Source organism: Cynocephalus volans, chromosome 1 (genome assembly GCF_027409185.1).
Source record: "Cynocephalus volans isolate mCynVol1 chromosome 1, mCynVol1.pri, whole genome shotgun sequence".
Classification (NCBI taxonomy): Eukaryota; Metazoa; Chordata; class Mammalia; order Dermoptera; family Cynocephalidae; genus Cynocephalus; species Cynocephalus volans.
This window is the reverse complement of record NC_084460.1, coordinates 240,685,903-240,704,900: the sequence shown is the minus strand read 5'-3', so window position 1 is coordinate 240,704,900 and position 18,998 is coordinate 240,685,903. Positions and strand designations below refer to the sequence as shown.

The 18,998-nt window shown below is 38.7% G+C and overlaps 1 protein-coding gene across 2 annotated transcripts in view; it reads right to left on the bottom strand.

Annotated features, from left to right (window-relative positions):
- RAPGEF4 (Rap guanine nucleotide exchange factor 4) overlaps positions 1 to 18,998 on the bottom strand; it is a 285,199-nt gene that overhangs the window by 29,651 nt on the left and 236,550 nt on the right. For both annotated transcript variants that reach the window (XM_063077705.1, XM_063077715.1), the window contains exons 17-21: positions 17,504 to 17,582; positions 3,876 to 4,026; positions 2,081 to 2,169; positions 1,288 to 1,318; positions 983 to 1,061 (exon numbers count right to left, since the gene is read on the bottom strand). In XM_063077705.1, coding sequence (XP_062933775.1) covers positions 983 to 1,061; positions 1,288 to 1,318; positions 2,081 to 2,169; positions 3,876 to 4,026; positions 17,504 to 17,582 — 429 coding nt within the window. The remainder of the gene's footprint in view (positions 1 to 982; positions 1,062 to 1,287; positions 1,319 to 2,080; positions 2,170 to 3,875; positions 4,027 to 17,503; positions 17,583 to 18,998) is intronic.

Sequence of the window (18,998 nt, the reverse complement as noted above, 5' to 3'; positions counted from 1 at the left end):
ACTGCTTACCTTAGCACTGGTCTGAGAACAGGAGCAATATGGCTGCCAAATCCAGTTTAAAAAAAACCACAGCAGATATCTGTGAAAAACCCAAGTAAGTCATGGGAAAAATGGGAATTATCTTTGAGCTGACATTCTGGGTCTGCCCTTCTCTCTGAGCCTTTCTTTTTCATAGTACAGGAAGTGCTCTATTGTGGCTGATTACTAGATTACCATTCCCCTGTGTGGCGGTGGGGAGCCAACATTAACCTCTGTAAACAGTAGAGCTTCTGCCTGGGGCATATACTGACTTTCCGGCTCATGTGCTTCAGGAAATACATTCCCTTTGTGTGCTTTGGGGCTGGACCATATAGCTTCACTAGTATTTAGCTCAGCAGACCCATACATGGCACCTACAGGCTCACCTTTGAATACAGAAATCTTGGAAGCAATTCCAGCTAATGTAATTCTTGGATTTAGAGGCACTCCTAAATTACAAGATTTGTTTGTGGCTTACAGTGAAAATTTTATATTATTATCATGACTATTTTTGGTTGTGGCTCTTTGGATAAATCTAAAACAACCTCCCTGACAGCTGCTGAGGAGGCTGTTTGGGGCCAGAGGTTCTCCCTGGGCAGGAGCCCTGCTCTGCACATGGCCCTGGCATCTCCTTGACATCCACCAAGTGCCAGCTTCCTTTCCACCAGCTCTTTCCAGAGATGGGCAACCTTGACAATTAGGCCCTGAGATCACCTTCATTGCCCTCAAGGAAAGGTGGCAGTCCAGGAGAGGCAGAAACAGCAAAATGTGGGCAAGCACCTCCACTGCAGGCATAGGAGTTCAAGAACACAGATAAGCAGAATGCAGAAGGGTTCCATGTGCAATGCAAAAGGACACCGCTAAGGAAAGCTGTTTTGTGGGTCCAAGGTGATGATTCCCAGGGAGAAGATTTTATTCTGACTCTAATAATCCACACAATCATGAACTAGAAGAGAATTCTCACCCTCATCAGAGCCACGGATAGGCTGGCGCCTCTGGGCTCTCTCATCACTCGTGTTGAACTGTTGCAAAAGGACTTTGTGCTGTAAAAATAATAAGCACAGCATGAGCCATAAGAGAGAATGACCAATGCACATTAGCAACTCAGAGGAAACATATCTGAGAAGCAATCAGAGGCACAAAATAAGGAAAACATACTTTGTGTTTACAAAAAAGAAACCACTTTTATTTACTGCAGTACAACATATCTGGACAATTGTACTTCTATAGGGCACAGACAATTAGAGAACCCAAATCCATGCCACTTACCTTCTTTTGTGGGGCCTTTGCATCTTCTGAGCTACGAGAAGTAGAGAAAGCACATTATTTAATACCACTGCTACCATTATCTTGAATTGCTTTACTCATATGTAACTTTAATCTTATGTTAGGAAATGAAATCACAGAATCCCTTCAGGAGGCAAATAAGTCTCCTCATTTTTATACTCAGGGACCAAAGCATGGGGAGCCAGCAACGACTTTAGCTCTTGTCTTAGGCAGATCCCTGGCAGAACTGATGTTAAAAGCCAGGATTTCCAGCTTTCAAAGTCTATCTACTAGCATGCCACTCTCTAGTATTTACTCTATGTCTCAACTAACAGCATGTGAAAAACTTCTGTTTTCACCAAGAAGACGCAAATATTCACCATCCACAGCAATGTCAGCAGAAAGCGAATTTTCCATGTTAGTAATTGCCCTCAAACTTTCTTTAAGTGCCACTGCCCTTTTTTTTTTTTTTTTTTGTGCTGGATTCACTGCTTTGGACCTCAGGGACCAGAGTTCATTAAGTTGGACTCTGCAAAGGAGGATCTTTTCCTTCCCAGGCCGTCTCTTGTCAGCCCTCCCACACCGAACGCAGCTGAGCAGTCTGTCTTTCTGTTCATGGGCTTTATTGCACCACCTATGCTCAGGGCTTGGTCCACTCAAATCAGAACTCTGTGTGGCTACTGACAGGCCACGTTTAACCTTTCTCATGGGCAAAGGACCTGTTGGAAGATATTCTGATTGTTAGGCAGTCACTTACTTGATGAACGCACACCCCCAGAGCCAAACCCTTCCTTACATTTGCTTGACAATCTTCTCTAAGTCTGGCAGTTGCTCCTTGAGGGCAGCCATCATCCGGGCATCATCTGATACAGACACATAAAACTCCTGTAATTGGCAAAAGTCACAGGCTTTTAACAAGAACTGCAAAGGATGCACACTTCTGTAAAGAGCAATAAAGATGGGTCCCTATGTCATCTGCTTTGCTGTCATCTCCAGACCATGATTTCATGGACTGGAGGGAAAAAAAAAAAAAAAAAAGAAGAAAATGTTAAAATGTGTCTAAATTCAAAATTGCATGAGAAAAAGTTTTGGAAATAGATAGCAGTGAGCAGTGATGACAGTATAACATTGTGAGTAACATGAGTGCCACTAAACTGTATACTTACAAATGGCTAAAATGGCAAATTTTACATTAGGTATATTTTACCACAATAAAAAATTCAAATTAAAAAAATTACAAATGAAATATAAAAGGTGATGGAATGCAAGGTCTTGGAATGAGTCATCTTATAGGCTTACAGTCATCAAGAGCACTTTTTTCTTTAATATTTTTATTCAGAGAAACTTTAATACTCATTTAAAATATTATTTTAGTATTTTTTGTTTACTTAATATTGACCACACATTGTGGTTAATTGTTGATGGGAAAATCAGGCATGGTCTTCAGCACTGTACTGAATTTATGCTGAGTTTGTGACACCAACTCAGGACTCTTTGCTGACTTCCTGGGAACTGTCCTGACCATGCAGCAGCACCCTGCTTTGCTCAGGAGCAGCGGCTTCCACAGGAGAAGATGAGAACTGTGGCACAGCCAGCTTCACACCACTTTGGCTCCTCTACAAAATGGTCCTGTATTCAGGGGGAGAGACCATTACCCAATGTATGATCCCAAGCTACTATTTTTCCCTACATTTTCATTCCACAGCCTTGAGGGACTTTCATGGTCCATCTTTCCTCTCTGCCTCACACCTCCACTTGTGAAATGATACAATTAAAAAGGAGAGAGGCTGTATGTTTCTTCTGGATAATTCATTTTAGAACACACATTTTAGAACAGACTGATAAAGTTTGAAATAGAAGTGATATTGCCTTTTGCCTGCTCATAAGTAAAGTCCTCATCTAAGTTTTGGAAGAGTAATTAAGGGTTAAATGCCAGGATCAATGCTGTAATATGGGGCTAGAGCCATTAGAAGGAAAAGGGAAGTTAAGCTTATAGCAGTGTTTATGAACTACCTCCACGGTCTACACTTCCTGTTCTAGTAATTCCTCAATAAAATTACCTGCTTCGCTCTACTCAAAAAATCTCTTATTTGATCTAATAATCCCACTTCTAGGAACTTAGCCAAGGACAGACCTACTTGTACAAAAATATTCACTGCACTATTATTCTAGGAAGGTAGAAACTGGAAATGGTGTAAATATTCAACAACATGGGAACAAATAAATATATCTGTGGCATAGCTACTCAATGATCATTAGAAATTTTTATTACAAAGACTGTGCTGACATGGAAAAATCCTTATATAAAGTGGAAAAAGCAGCCTGCAAAGTGATGGGTACTATGTGATTACAACCATATAAAACATATAAAGAAAAAGAGACCAGACTAAAATGCTATTAGTTATTGAATTAGAATGGCAGGATAATGGATGATGTTTTTCTTTACCTTTTTTATAGTACCTTTCGATGAATGAACATGTTAACATCTAGAATTTGCAATTACAGTCTCTCCAAGGAAGCTGTGATGCCTATGGATAGGTCCCTGTATTGTAGAAAGAAGGTGTTTTCTTGGAAGAAATGACCCCGCGTACCTCCAGGAAAGCCATAGCCACATCGTCCTCTTGCAGGAGGTCTCCATACACAGCGGCCCACTGTAGAACCAGGCGGACGACTCGCCTCTTATTGTTGAGGGCATAATCCAGTTTCTCCTGTTCTGTACCTTGAGAAGGCTGTGCGTGGTAAGTGCCAAGGAGTCAAGGAAGACATCTAGCCATTTCACAATCATTTCACTGTACTACTTACAAAGGTACAGAATGACAGCTTCAGAAAGCAGCCTTCTAGACTGACAAAATTTCTCCGGTGGGCCCTCAAGCAAAACCCCGTATAAAGTGTCTATACCAAATGCATACGAACCCTTGTTATTCCTGCTGACTTTGATCTGACAGTTGCCCAAGGACTTTCATCAGCTCCGCTTGGACTTGTGTGTTGACAAGGAGTCTTGCGGTGCCTAGCCCCAACTCTCATTTCCCACCTGACCTCTGCCTCTAGGCGCTTCCTGCTGTTGCTTGTCTCTGGGTGCCCTGCCACCCCTTCTTGGTTCTGATAATTCTGCTCACATTTCTATAATCCCTTTTGTTATATGCATTTCAAGTTAAACCCTTCAGAGTAGGCATCTAGTCCTGCCGGTACCTTGGCGGAAACAAAGAGCGCATGGGTGGGCAGCATGGCTGGAGGTAGATAAGCCCACCCAGCATCAGGAAGGAAAGGTTCCTGCTGTATCAATCCTCTGGCGAGGGTTTCAGACACACTATTTACACTATGCCTTTTCCTCCCATGTGGAACCACAACTTGCCTCACTTTGTGCATTTATGGCTAGGCATCTTAATTATACACCCTTGATGCTTGGGATGTTGTATTATTTCTCTTGTATTCTATGTCATGCCTAGCAGTGACTTTCATCTAGAAACTCTAATTATTCATTAATACAGCAAATACTTAATTCAGTGCCTACTATTTGCCAAGAATAAAGGTCCCTGCTCTCGGTTCACATTCTTGTATAGATGACAGTAGGAGAAACAGTAGGCGATCAAGAAATATTTTACCTTAGACATACCATTCCTTTTTCAGTGATTTATAGTAATTCATATTATAGACAGTCAGTTCATAAAACAATATTTTATAAGTGACACTGTAACTTGCACACAAAGTACCTCAGTTAAGCTCTCCTTGACAGTCTCTGATGAAAGTGTTGTTCTGTTTCTACAAGAAAACAAACTAACACTAAAGGAGCATCAACGGCCAGGTTTACATAGCAAGAGTGCAGAGTTGGTTTTGAATCCAAGACTCCTAATTCTAAAGAGTTTTCTTTCCATTACACAACACCCCTGTGCCTCACAGCCAGCTACAAGACTGGCCATGTCTCAGCTTACTACCATGACTTAAAAGGCACCGTAGAAAACTGCCTAGTGGCAGTGCTGTGCTTAAGAGCTCAACCAGTAAAGGGCCTTTTCTAAAAGGACTATAAATAATCATGATCAAGGTAAATGACAGAACCTTAAAGCAAAGGTTTACTGCATGTAAATGGGTTGCAAAATGGCTTTCATAAATTGAGCACGAGATTCATAAAAAAGAAAATTGCTCAACCTGTATTGCTACAATTCTCTTTGAGCTTACAGTGGGAAAAAAAAAAAAAAGGGAAGATCACTTTATGTCAAAATTATTTCTTTTCTGATTAACCCTTTGGTCTTTCTTGCCTGCATTTATAATTCAATTTTTCTTTCTAAAGAACTGCAATGCCACATAAAATGTCTACATTTTATGACCTTTTTTTTTTTTTTTTTTTTTTTTTTTTTTAAGGCACATAGCATAATCAGACACGTGGTGGGTACTAAATGGCTACTTCTTGACTGACTGAAAAATATGTACTGGTTCACCCAAAAGTGGGAGAAACTGGGTTCAAGTCCTTTTGCTGCCACCATCCAGCTATATAATTGGGGTAAGTGATTTAGCTGTTGTACACCTCCATTTACTCACCTGCGAAGTGAGGAGGTTGAGATGAAATATTTCCAAATTCCCTTTCAGCTATCACATTTAATAACGCTAAAGCAAGGTGGACCTAAAGAGAATCGGGTACCACTAACTAACATGATGAAAATATACTGCTGCCTTTCTGTGATGCTCTCTCATTTGTTTAATTTTATGGTAATGCGTGTTTGTGTAGAAACTTGGATTATATCAGGACTTGGCAGGTACTATCTTTTTCACATCCATGGTATAGGAGTCAACAGGAAAAAGCAAGAATGGCTAAGATGGGGGGTAGGTGTGTGCATTGGGGAAGCCAACCTTGATAAATATGTGGCAGTGTAAATTCTGAAGTCTGAGTGGGATATGTTTTTTTTTCCTGACCGGTAAGGGGATCGCAACCCTCAGCACGGGGGCGCCAGCCATCCCTATATAGGATCCGAACCCACGGCCTCACCGCTATCAGCACCACACTCTCCTGAGTGAGCCACGGGGCCGGCCCATGAATGGAATATGTTGTAAAGCTCTTGCCAGGTTGAGCTCACTCCCTAAGCCAGCGGCTCCAAATATCACAATACCACTGTGGGTCACTGTCCACGTTCCTCATCCTGACACCTCAGTCTTCCCTCTGTTCCCTTTTCTAGATCTAAGTGATAGTGTCTATGAAAGACAATCTTTCCAATGGTCCTGTACTATAAAAAGTGTGCAAACTTAGTTTTTGGTTCCATGTCATATCAATTTTTTAAAGTCATACTGTGCCTTAAGTTATTGTACAAACTAGAATTTTAAAAATATTTTACTACACATGCAGTGTAAGTACATTTTGAATCACTCAAAGATGGTAATATCATATGGAGAAATGGAAGCTTTTATACAGCTGGCATATACGGTGGTGAGCTCTTAGCCTAAATTTAAGAAAACAACCCCAAGACAGGACAATTAATGTGCGAATGTGGTTTTTAAGAGGTAAACATATTTTCAAATAATTAACACACTTTTCAAAGAAAATACATCAAAGTGCTTTGCAAGTACTTAGGCAGACACCATTCAAATGGATTAAAAAATTATTAAGAGACGACTTTGCATAAGGGACCATGCTAGGTGCTGTAGATGTAATGGGCAAAGTCCCTATCCTCTTGAAATATTACATTGGACAATATGTTGAAAAGGAAGAGTTTGTGTGTGTGTGTATGTGTGAGAGAGAGAGAGAAAGAGATTGAAACACCAAGTTGGTATCAAATGGATATAATTCTAACTTTCCAGCTTCTCTTGACTTGAACTCAAGGAAGCAACACAAACGGGTGTGTAGGATACAGCAATATCAGCAGCACACCTGTGGCTAATCTACAGGGCCATAGGAGAGGATAATTAAATCTACATTGTCTCTATGAGTCAGGACAAAAATTGTCTTGTCCTCTCGCCTGCTGGGGAAATCTGTCTTTTGCTCACAATAGAAGACAGAATACATGGTTGGAAGGTTTAATATGATAATACTTCAAATGTGTGTAAAGCTTTACAGTTTATAAAATATGCTCAATATGCTCATGCAATCGTATACTGTGCTCTACAAGCCTGAGGAGGAAATATTTACAGGTGACGAAACAGAGGTTCAGAGAGAAGAGGTCTGTGCAAGGTTGTTCACTGAGCAAATGGCAGGGCTCATAGGTCCAGACAGGCCTCTTTCTACTGTGGCCACCCCCACTATCACAAACACTGGCTATATAGTAACTAGATATTAGGGCTTAGGGTCATGAAATCATTAAGAATAATTGCATCTGGGAAGCAAAAATCCTAACGGCAAAGAGAAACCTTTTTCTTGTTGTTTGTTATTGCTGAAGTTCCAAGTTTTCTAGAGCTGATTCAGTGTGCTGAGAACCTAGGCCAGGGCTGAGCCCCAGTCATTGAAGAAAAACCCCACAGCCTCCTGGGAGGTAGAACTGACCAAATCTAGAGGGACTAAGGAGATGCTGTCTTCATTTTCTCATGAAAGTTAAGTATTTTTGTCTCTGGAAAAATAAAAGGAACCACTGATTTATTTCATAAAGTCTTGCTTTTCCCCTCACAGATGTTTATTTACTAAAAATACTATTTTTATAGCTGAATCCTGGCATGTACTCAAGGATTCTGCCCCTCCATAGGCAACATACTGTTCTATTCCACAGAACATGTTCAACATGACTGTCTGTTGAATCAGATTCTTAAGAGACACAGAGAAGACTTTACATGTAATTGATTATACCTGAAATGGTTACAGGGGAGGTGCTGGGGCTTCTATTTATTTCTGTAACAATCTCCCCAGACTTTTAGAAGATTTATGCGATTTTAGACTTTACTTAACCCCTACAAAAAAAGGTGGAAAGAAAGAAAAAACCATTCTCTTCAGGTAGCAGCCAAAGAATAAAGCATATCCCACCAGTTCCCTTGTCTCAATACAACGTCAAAAGTGCAACCTAAAAAGACTAACATTTCAAATACAGTTTGGCATGTTCATAAATTCAAACACATCAAGGTTGGAGAAACATTCTCTGGCTAAAACTGGAGTAACGCATTAACCATCTGATGGAGAAAGTCCTATGTGGAATAAAATCTAACTCCTCTTCAGGACAAATGACAATTTAGAAAGGATTACCAATGAGTACCACACACATAACATATATTTTAATGTATGATATATTATATATAATGAAGAAAACTAACTGAAAAATATACTTGGCTAATGTTTATGTAGAAAATAAAATACACAATAACCTAGGGTTTTTTTTTTTTTTTTTTTTTTTTTTTTCAGTCAATCAGGAAACACTTTTACTGAATTAGGCACGGCTCCTGATTTCATGACAGCTGGGTTCAGGCAAGTAGCAGTATGGATGCCTGAACCCATGGGGAAAAGAGGCACAGGAAGACAACTCGGTTCTGGTATCTCATAAAGTTCAAGTTAAAAGTCTGTTAGAGAATCTAGAATTATTCACTGAATTGGTATTTTAAACACAATGGGGAAAAAAAAGGCCATAATAGTTCAAGTGGCCAAACTCATCACTGACACACTGAGTTGATTTCTGATGAGACACGGAATCAGAGACTCTGTTTCAAGAGCCCCTTGACTGCATTTCCTTCCGCTCCATCATCTTAGAGGGAAGAAAACTGAGGCAGAATGAAGTTAAGTGATTTTTGCAAATTTATCAATGGAATTCTTGGGACTAGAACTCAGTTCTCTTATTTCCCTCCCCAGTACTCTTTTTACCTGTCTATGCTGTTGTGTTTTATCTGACATTGACATTAATTTACTTATTCAAACATATGTAGCATATATTATGTAGCAGAGTCATGTGATTTAGAAATTTGTTGGGAAATAAGGAAATCTATCTGAGATGTAGAAATTGATCCCCCCAAATCCTCAAAACAAAGCACATGCAGAAAATCAAGAGTTAACTGCTGCAGCCTTGACAACATGATAGTCAGGGAGCACAGAATTGCTAAAGTCTGAACTAGATCCTCTCCACTACAGTTTCAACCAGCTCTCTCTTGTCTTCCACCTGTCAGTTAGAAAAGCAGTGCCTCACTTCTACTAACCAAGCACTGTTAAATCTACTGACTGTTCAAATTCCAACTTGAGGTTTCTCTTATAATAGACTTCTCACCATCCAGGAGCATTAAATCAGAATCTTTAACAGTGGGAACCATGTCTTAAACTCACTGTGAATTCCTACATTTTCTAGCTAAGGACTGGACATGTAAAAACATAAAAAACCTCAAATGTTTGTTGACTGACTGATTACCTTAAAAAATTCAATAATGCTGTTTGGAATGCTACATATAATGTGGTTTTCTAAAACAAACAAACAAACAAACAAAACTTCAAAAATATCACAGCTCTATAAGATCTTTTATCTAAATTACCTGAAATCCCAATTTGTCAAGAAGTCATATGCAGATCAGAAATATATTCTAAGTAAGTTCATAAAGAACTCAACATCAGGGCTGGCCCGTGGCTCACTCGGGAGAGTGCAGTGCTGATAACACCAAGGCCATGGGTCCAGATCCTATATAGGGATCGCTGGTTCGCTCACTGGCTGAGCGTGGTGCTGACAACACCAAGCCAAGGGTTAAGATCCCCCTACCGGTCATCTTTAAAAAAAAAAAAAAAAAAGAACTCAATGTCACTGGGTACACCATGTCTACACAAATTTCAAAACAATCTGGTACATCTTTTAAACAGAATCTTTCAGTTATTGGTATTTAATCTACAGGACGATAGACTTTCAGAGTGACTAATCTTCATTGCATTGAACATCTCCTTCAGCAGTGTGTACCTGTGGCTGAGGACAGATTGGATCTGTTTTCAGTGAGCTATTAGGGCTGAGAATCAGAAGAGGTGAAGGCCACAGTGTAGGCTACAGTCTTTCTACCCTGCCAACAGCAGCCTTAATATTCCATTGAGTCATTTTCCTCATGCCAGCTCTGCCGTTCAAACACTGTAATTATTTCATATATTTTTACCTAGTTATTATCTTACTCACCACAGGCACCTGTAATTTTTCTGTATTTTTTTTACTGCTCATTTACTTATTCTTAATTCAGCTAATAATGGTTCCATGTATTAAAATTATCATGGGGAAAGTAAGTGAAAACCTCCTAGGATGTAGAGGCAGCAGATTCATTACAGCCTACAACAGGGAATAAAATATTATGTATACTTTTTGCAGTAAGTACATGCTAATTATGCAGCTATTTATAAAACACTTAACAACATTCAAACTGATGCTCTTCAATGTTGTTGTTTTTTAAAACCCTGCTTTGCATACAAGATCTCTGCTTGCAGATGAAAACAAACTTTGGGGGTCATCTGCCCACTGACAAGATGCAGCGTTTGTATATTCTTCACTTTATGCCATAGTCCTCCCATGATGGTGCAATAATAGCAAAATTTATGCGGGGCTTTAAGGTTTATAATGTACTTTCACACACATAACCGCATCTGATCTTAACAACCTGGTAAGGCGGGTGGGGCAAGTACAATTACCCCTATTACACAGAACGGGTTCAGAGAGGTGATACAACTTGTAAGATGAAGATCTTAAACACAGGTCTTCTGACTTCAGAGCTTTTGCTCTCCCCGCTCTCACCTGGGGCCCGGCCCCTTGCCCACCTGTTTGCCTTTGTGGGGCAGCCCAACACCCTGACTCCTGACCACCGCGTCTCTTCCTTCCTTTACGTATTATGTTCCCGAGAATGCAGGTTCTGGAATTAGACTACCTAGGTTCATATCCTGACTCCCCCACTTATAAACTGTGTGATGCTTGGTAAATTAATTGACCATTTAGAGCCTTGGTTTTCTCTTCAGTAAACTTCATAGGATTGCTAAGGTCAAAATGATATACAGGTAATATAGGAAAAACATACAGAGCTGTATCTGAAACATATTAAGTGTTCAGTAAATTTTAGCTATCAGCATTACGTATTACTGATCCTCCTCTGGAAATAATTTAAGAGATTTACAATGTTTAAAAATTTTCAGAATTTTCCATCAGACTCCGCATTTCTAGGCTAATTCTGTGATATTATCCTACCAACACAGGCTACTCCTGGATTTATGTGCACCTGTTAGCTTTGAGTTCACATGAGCGCCTTTCATGCTATCAATTTCTTTAGATATCTCCCATGGTTTTTTTGCTCAGAATATTTTTTCCCACTGATTCAGAATTCTCTATGTTTTTCGAAGTCTCTAATTCTTAGCTACTCTTTTAAGTCTCTACCAGATGCTTGCACTCATAGCAGAGCAGTTAGGACATGGACTAATCCAACACACTGCCTGGGTTCAAATCTTGTTCTTACATTTACTAGCTGTGTAAATTGGGGCAAGTTGCTTAGCTGCTCAGTCTCACTTTCCTGATTGTAAAAAACAGGATTAAAAAGAGTACACACTTCATAGTGTTCATATGAGGCTGAGCATATCTGATAAGACAATCATTTTCTTCCAAGGAGCACATGTTCATATTGTCACCAAACCAAGTCTTCTTTATTGGAAATATACTCTCAAATCGCATATCTGCAGAAGTACATTGCTCTGATGGTGACATATGGATCAAACACTTTTCAGAATGAAATGGAGACTGCAATGGTAAAATTTGGTTTCAACAAAATTTAAGCTGAAAGTTTTTCTTAGACATCTAAAGAATACTCTTAAACACTTGGCTTCATCTAAAGAATATGAACCTGGTGCTGTTTTATAAATCTTTCATCAACAAGAAAAGCCCATTTTGATAAATGTTCCTCTTACAGAACCCAAGAGAACATCTCTAGGTCAACTTCACAAAAATATAAATGATGGAGACCCTGCCTTTTCAGTAAGGGAAACTGTTGTGTTTGTTTCTATACAGGGACAAAATACATAAAAGGCAGTTTTAGCTAAAACTTAGCTAAGTTTTTAATTCAAGAAACTAAATAAATTATTTCCGTGTCAAAAAAAAAAAATTGTGTTGAATACTAAGCTAAAGAAAATTAGTATGCTAATAGAAAATATTTGGCCAAAATTATTGCTGTATTTAAATTTCTACAACTTTAAATATAAGCCATTTATCACTTAATATTATTTCAGATGCAGTAAGAATATGTCCCAAATAACTAAGACCTGTATTCACTGACATAAGAGAAAATCTACTGGCAGGGTAAGCTTCAGAAGTGGTCCAAATGCTAATAATGCCATCACAGACACCATTTTTTTCTGACTGCCACTCATTTCAGCTTTATCCTAAGATTCCTCATTCTCCTCATGGTTGTAGGATAGCTGTTGTTGGCAGCTGGGATTACAGGCTTCCTGCTCTTTCTCTTAAATGTTGAAAATTTTTTTATCCAGAAGCCCAGGAATCCTCTTTGTATTTCACTGGCCCAGTCTAGCTTGGGCCTGCAACCTGAGAACCAATCATTGGCAAAGGCAGCCAATTACGATGAGTGGCTAGACTGACTGAATAAGATGGCACAGATGTTGGGGAGTCAATCACAATGTCCACTGCAACCCACAATGACATTAATGCTACGTGGACTTCCTCCAAACATCTGCTAGTATATGCAGAAACTTAGGCAGTTATTTGGGGTCCCCGTGCCTTGATTTCTCCTTTATATCAAATGAAATAAATAATATACCAGTCCTTTTGTCTCACATTTGAGAAATGGGTGTTGGAAAGATAAAGAAAATAATGTGAAAATACACTCAATCAAGGAGACAGTTATTAAAACCTGAAGTGAACATTGACAGAATTGAAGGCCAACCTGTATTTGTACAAACAGAAATATGGCATAATTTACTCATAAAGCACAAAATTAAGATAACAGGAAAGATATTTGATAATAAACATCCAAAGCAATAAAATATATATTCTTCGTCTACTTTTGGTAATTTAAAGTGAGTAAATTATCATATACCTGGGCAAAGATTTAGCTAGAAGGATGCCGATTCATTCCATTGTGTTTGTTATAATAAAAAAAAGTACAAATAATCTAAATATCCAATAGGAAGAGGCTAAGAAAATAAATTATGACATATCTACCATATAATATTATATAGTCATTAAAACTGATAATGTGTGTTTCTCATACATCTTTGCCCCCCTGTTGCCTAGTACTTTATCAAACATTGTTAAGTATTCAATAAATGCTTGTGGAATTATCTGGAAGAAAAAAAAATGATGTAGTTTTATTTATATATATATTAGTTTGAAAAGATATTCAAAACATACCATTAAGTGAAAAGGAACATTTTGCGAAAAAGCACATGTTATATAATGCATTTTATATAAAATAAAAAAATAAATTCTGGAATTTTTTCATAAAATTATGAATGTGGTGAGCCATTGAGTTTTGCTCTCTTCTCTTTTTATGGTAATTCAAACTTTTTAATAATGAGAATGTTTTATTCTTAAGAATGACAAAACTATATTTAGAAAAATGGCATAGAAAATATTTAATGGTATAGAAAGATATTCACAAAATACTGCTTAGTGAAATAGCATACACAATTATTTACAGTATGATCCCATTCCTGTATTTAAAAGTATATATCTATACACACAGAAAAAAGACTAGAAGGATACACACTCAAATCTTACCAATAATTATACCTGAGAGGAGACAGGTGGTTTTAATTTTCTTTTTAAGACTAAAGGAAAATTGAACTGAATTTTAAATGCAGATTTTAAAACAATTAAAGAAGCTGGAGATGAAAAGTATGGAAATTGAACAAATGTGATTTTAAAATTCATTATAGAGCACCTGTATTCATCAGGTCAGAGCATGTCCAAAGTGTACCTAATGAATAGAGAGTCTCTCTCAATAGCACATAAAAGGCCCGATAAATGTTAGAGTTCTACCATCTTTGTGCTAAAAGCAAAATTGGGAGAGACATGCAATGTGGATTAAGGACAGAAATAGATGTCAGCGGCTCAGGACTCAAGTCTTTTCTGTACTAGCAATTACCTTTCTCTAAGCAAATTATAATTTTTCATTATCCTAGTTTATTGATTTGGAAAAAGCAGTGAAAGTACTGACTCCTTCATAGGGCTGCCGTGAAAAGTCATAGTTGTATAAGTACTTTAAAAACACTCAGCCAAAGCAACTGACTAATAGGACTTGGTCAGGTATTTTACCACTCCTATACACCACGCTAAAAAACACGGGGGGTAACCCGCTTGTTCCATTTTTCATTAGACATCCCTGTGGCTCGCGGGTGTGCTGTTAATGCCGTTTATATATGTTTGCTGTTTTTGCCTGCTTATCATCTATTTCTCCACTTCCTGTTTTTCTTTGCAGGCAGCTTCTGTGATACTGCCCAGTAAAGTACTCTGCCTTCACTTGACCATGATGTCAGCAGTGACCTAAACTAGGCCAACTAGACCCTCCTTCCTAAGGATGTGGGAATGAGGTAAGGGCCCAGGATATTTGGAGTAGATTTACCCGAACAGCAGAGTCTTTAGTTCCTGCCCCTGGGCCCCTTTCTGAGGTCTGGGCTCTTCCAGGATTCCTTCAATTCTCGAGTCACCCCATATCCTTCTGATGAATTCTTTCATTTCTTAAGTAAGTTACAGTTGGATTATGGTGCTTATGACCGAAAGAGATAGCCTGTATAGGAGTCTATATAACATCTCCTTGAGGGGAAAGGGAGGCTAAAAACGGTGTCCTTAGCATAGGACAGAAGTTTACACATATATAACCTTCAGGGATAGAGCCCTTTCCTTTTGATTGCATGCAGCAGGATGACTTCCCATTTTTCTGGGATAACAATTGCCCTCCCTAGGCATTACAGAACAGCAATTCTTGATTAAGTCTGTTATCTCCAATATTTAGGGATGAGACTTGTGCTGTCTAATGTGGTAGTTACTAGCCACATGTGGCTACTTAAATTTAAACTAATGAAAATGAAATAAAATAAAAAATTCAGTTCCTCACAATAGCCAATTTCAAGGCTAATGGCTACCAGGCTAGCATAGATATAGAACATTTTCATCACTGCAAAAAGTTCTATTGGACAGTGCTAGGCTAGTCCACAGGCCCAAAGCCCCCTTCTTGATTCTCCCCACAGGGCTGACCTGAAAGTAGAACCCTTCACTGGCCTGTCATGACATCCCTGAGCAGTTCTCCACGTCAATAGGCAAAACAGATCCCCCTAAGAGCCTTGGGACATTGGCAAAGCTATTAAAACTGAAAATGCACATTTTTAAAGATAGCATTCAGAAAATTATTGAGAATTTGTAGAACAGAGAGAAGTCCTACAAAGCACTTTATGTGGTTTCAACAAATGAGGCCTACTTTGGTTTTAGCTAACTGAAGCACAGATAAGCATGTATCATGCAATACATTATCAAGGAATGTTCTTAAACTTTAATTAAAAGTTACAGAACCATTAAAAATTTAAATAAGTTCTCATTATGATGCCTGACACATAGACAGTTGATTCAAAATAGAACAATGAAGAGAGTTGAAGTTCTCAAAAGGCTGGGTGTGAAGGAGGCGGGCTGAGGGTGCTGTGAGGTACAGATGCTACCCTGCCTGCCTGGGTCCCTCAGTCTACTGAGAAGAGAACTGGAATTTGAGATCACAGATCTCCCATGAGTCTGTCACTCACTTTTTGGTCTTTTCCTCCTCCAAGCCAATACCATTGTCTCTATTCCTCCCCACCTGGGCATTGCATGGACCTTCTCTCCAGGAGCTGCTATTTTAAAAACAGACTTTAGTGAGCTGAATGTTCTCAATCATCTCTTGAAGGAGAACAAGCTAATACATGAAGAAACTGGGATGTGCAAAAATTACTTTTACAAGCTTAGCATTTGGGGCTTTGAGTTATAAAGATGAAATGCCTTGGACCACTTTACTCTCTTACTCTTCTTTTGGTTTTGTTCGCCTTAGGCTTATCAACATGCTAACTGCTGAAAAATGTAAGTCTAAACTCAACGGTGGTTTTTATTTTTCTTTTCGACAAATCTCAAAGGTCTAACAATGATTCCCATGTACGGAGTTAAAAGAGCACAGAGAGATCCTGAATGTGTTAATTTTACTTGATAAAAATTGAATACGAGCCAGAAAGTATATATAATATATGTAAGTCTCATTAAGCTGTCATTACTTGGAAGGATAGTTTCCAGGCAAATAAACACCCGAATCTCACTCCTGCAGCTCCCTCTGAGTAATACATTCAACTCAAATCTCCTATCCTCACACATTCTGTTGACTTCAAAGAGAATTATGGGTGAACAAGAAAATGAGAATCAGGTAGGGCAATTATAATCCTGAAAAAGGAAAACATGCCAACATTGACTGAACTGCTCAGAAAAAGAAAAAGAAAAAGAAAAAGAAAAAAAAAGCCATTCTCCTTCAATATATTTAACTGCTCATAAAGGCTAAAGTCTAAATTTTCATTGCTTTAAAAATAAGGCAGAATTGAAAAATATACTTTCATGTGATCCCGAAAGTTGAGGGTGAAAATAATTAAAAATATTCACTTCTTTCATTCAACTTACATTTTCTGAATCCTCACTCTGTGCATTGGTCAATTCAATACACTATCGAAAAGCTGCTCAAAACAAACTCAGTCTTCAAGCTGTCTAGAGCAACTGTCATTAGAATTTCAAGTGTTGGATCTTTAAGTCAATGTGATAATGATTACAAAAGAGCAATGAAGAAAAAAATTTCAGGATCTAGAGGAAGGAATGAACTAGGATGAATGTGAAAGAAAAGCTACCCCACAATGATAACTTGTATTTATCTAAGCATGTGAACAACTTGATTAATACTACAGTTTAGAGGAAGAACACGAGCAAGCTGCAGTCCATCCTGCCAGGCAGCCTGACAGAGGTACACGGTCTATCTCCAAGGTTAGAGAATGACACCTAACAATACCTCCTGATTCTTCTCCATAACCTTCCCATGCCTACCTCCTAGGCATGGATATTTCTTGCCAGTAACACCTTCCTGAGGTAACCTGGTTCACATTTCTCTACACAGGTAATAAGGAGGAAATCCTTAAACGTGGTACAGCACACCAGTGCCTAGAGTCTGCACAGGGGAAAATTGCTGGCATTTCAGGATTTGATGAGGGTGGAAAGCTCAACTCGGCCTGGGCCATGACTTACCTTCAGAAGATGAGATGGGGTAATGCCCCTATCCATGTGGGGTGTCTTCAAGGGAATGGAGACTTACCACAACAAAAGGATATTGGGCCACCAGGGCAGGGCAAAGCTGGGTATTTGGCATAAAAACACAGTGCATCATAACAAAGTCGCTTAAAACAGAATCTGGAGAGGGAAAAGCAGAAAAGGAAATTAGGTTCTTGTAAAAATCTTTAGGAAAGCAAGAGTGTCTATTCACTTGTTCTTGGCCACCGGTTCTTGTACGTTGTTTTGGGGTATTGTGGTTTACTGGACATAGAAGGACTTAGTATAAAAATAATGATACTGACAGAGCTTGAGATCAAAACTCAATCTCTTAGGAGAAAGGACCAAAAGTGTAATATTTTAAAAAGAGACAGCCTTTACAAATGGCACTAGGCATTTTAGTCACAAAGAATTTTTAAAATAAACATAAATAGTCACATGTGGGCAATACCATTTATGCAGAATTAAGACATGGTCATTTCTTTGTTTACTTTACACCACATTTATTTTTTCAATATCACTTTTTCTTTATCTCTTTTACCTCCTATTTCCAGAAAGAGCAGTGAAGAGTGAGAGGGCAATAGAATTACAAAAAAAGGAGATAGTAAGTGCATAGAATTGGCGAGGGGGAAAAAGGCAGCAAAATAAGGCAAGATAAAGGGTGTGAGCAGCAACTGGAGCAAAACAAAAGCTATCCAGTAGATTAAAATGGTGAATTTCCTATATTTGAAGCTATTTTGTAGGTAGCTGAGCAGGAGGATGGCAAGGGAAATAAGGCAGGTCCCAGAGATAAGCTTCATTTGCTTCATCATTGAATGTGAGGCTGATTCTTTTTTTGCAAAAACAACACTATACAGCTAGCCTTGATGGAAGAGCACATGAAGACAAATGTAGAAGCCTCAGGAGCATGCCTGTTGAAACTTGAAGCCCAAGATGCCACGGGGATTTTCAGTCAAAAAATGGATTACACTGAGACTTGTGAAACTCACATAACTTTTCAAATAGAAAATGGGGAGAAAAATGAAAATTTAACTCTATAAATTAGACTTCCAATGCCCATGTTTTTAATCAACTTATATTGGCAGAGTTTGAGTCAGTGACTAAAGGCTTAACTATTACACCCATTTAGATATGTGATGAGTGTAATCCCAAGCTGTCATCACTCAGTGTCAGTCCAGTCCCATAATACTGAGCCAGAGAAGCAGCAAGAGAAGGTGCCAGACAGAAGCTATATGGAAGGTTTTGACTTTGGTTTGTCTGAGTTTAACATCGAGAGTCACCTTTACGTGTTTTATATGTTCCCCGAGGATAGGGGAGGTCATGCTTGCTTATATGCCACCCGGAAGGCCTGTGCTATATGGTAGTCAAAATTTTGCTAAAGCTGAGATTTGACTTGGGTGCACCAGTGCTGGGGAACTGATCACTTAGCATGGCCAGATACCCGGCACCCACATGTCATTGTGGCTTACTTGTTCTCTACTCATATGCAACAACTCTTGAGAACTTATTTAAAACAATTATTTCCTACTAGAAAATGATTTCCCAAGTCACTCAGTG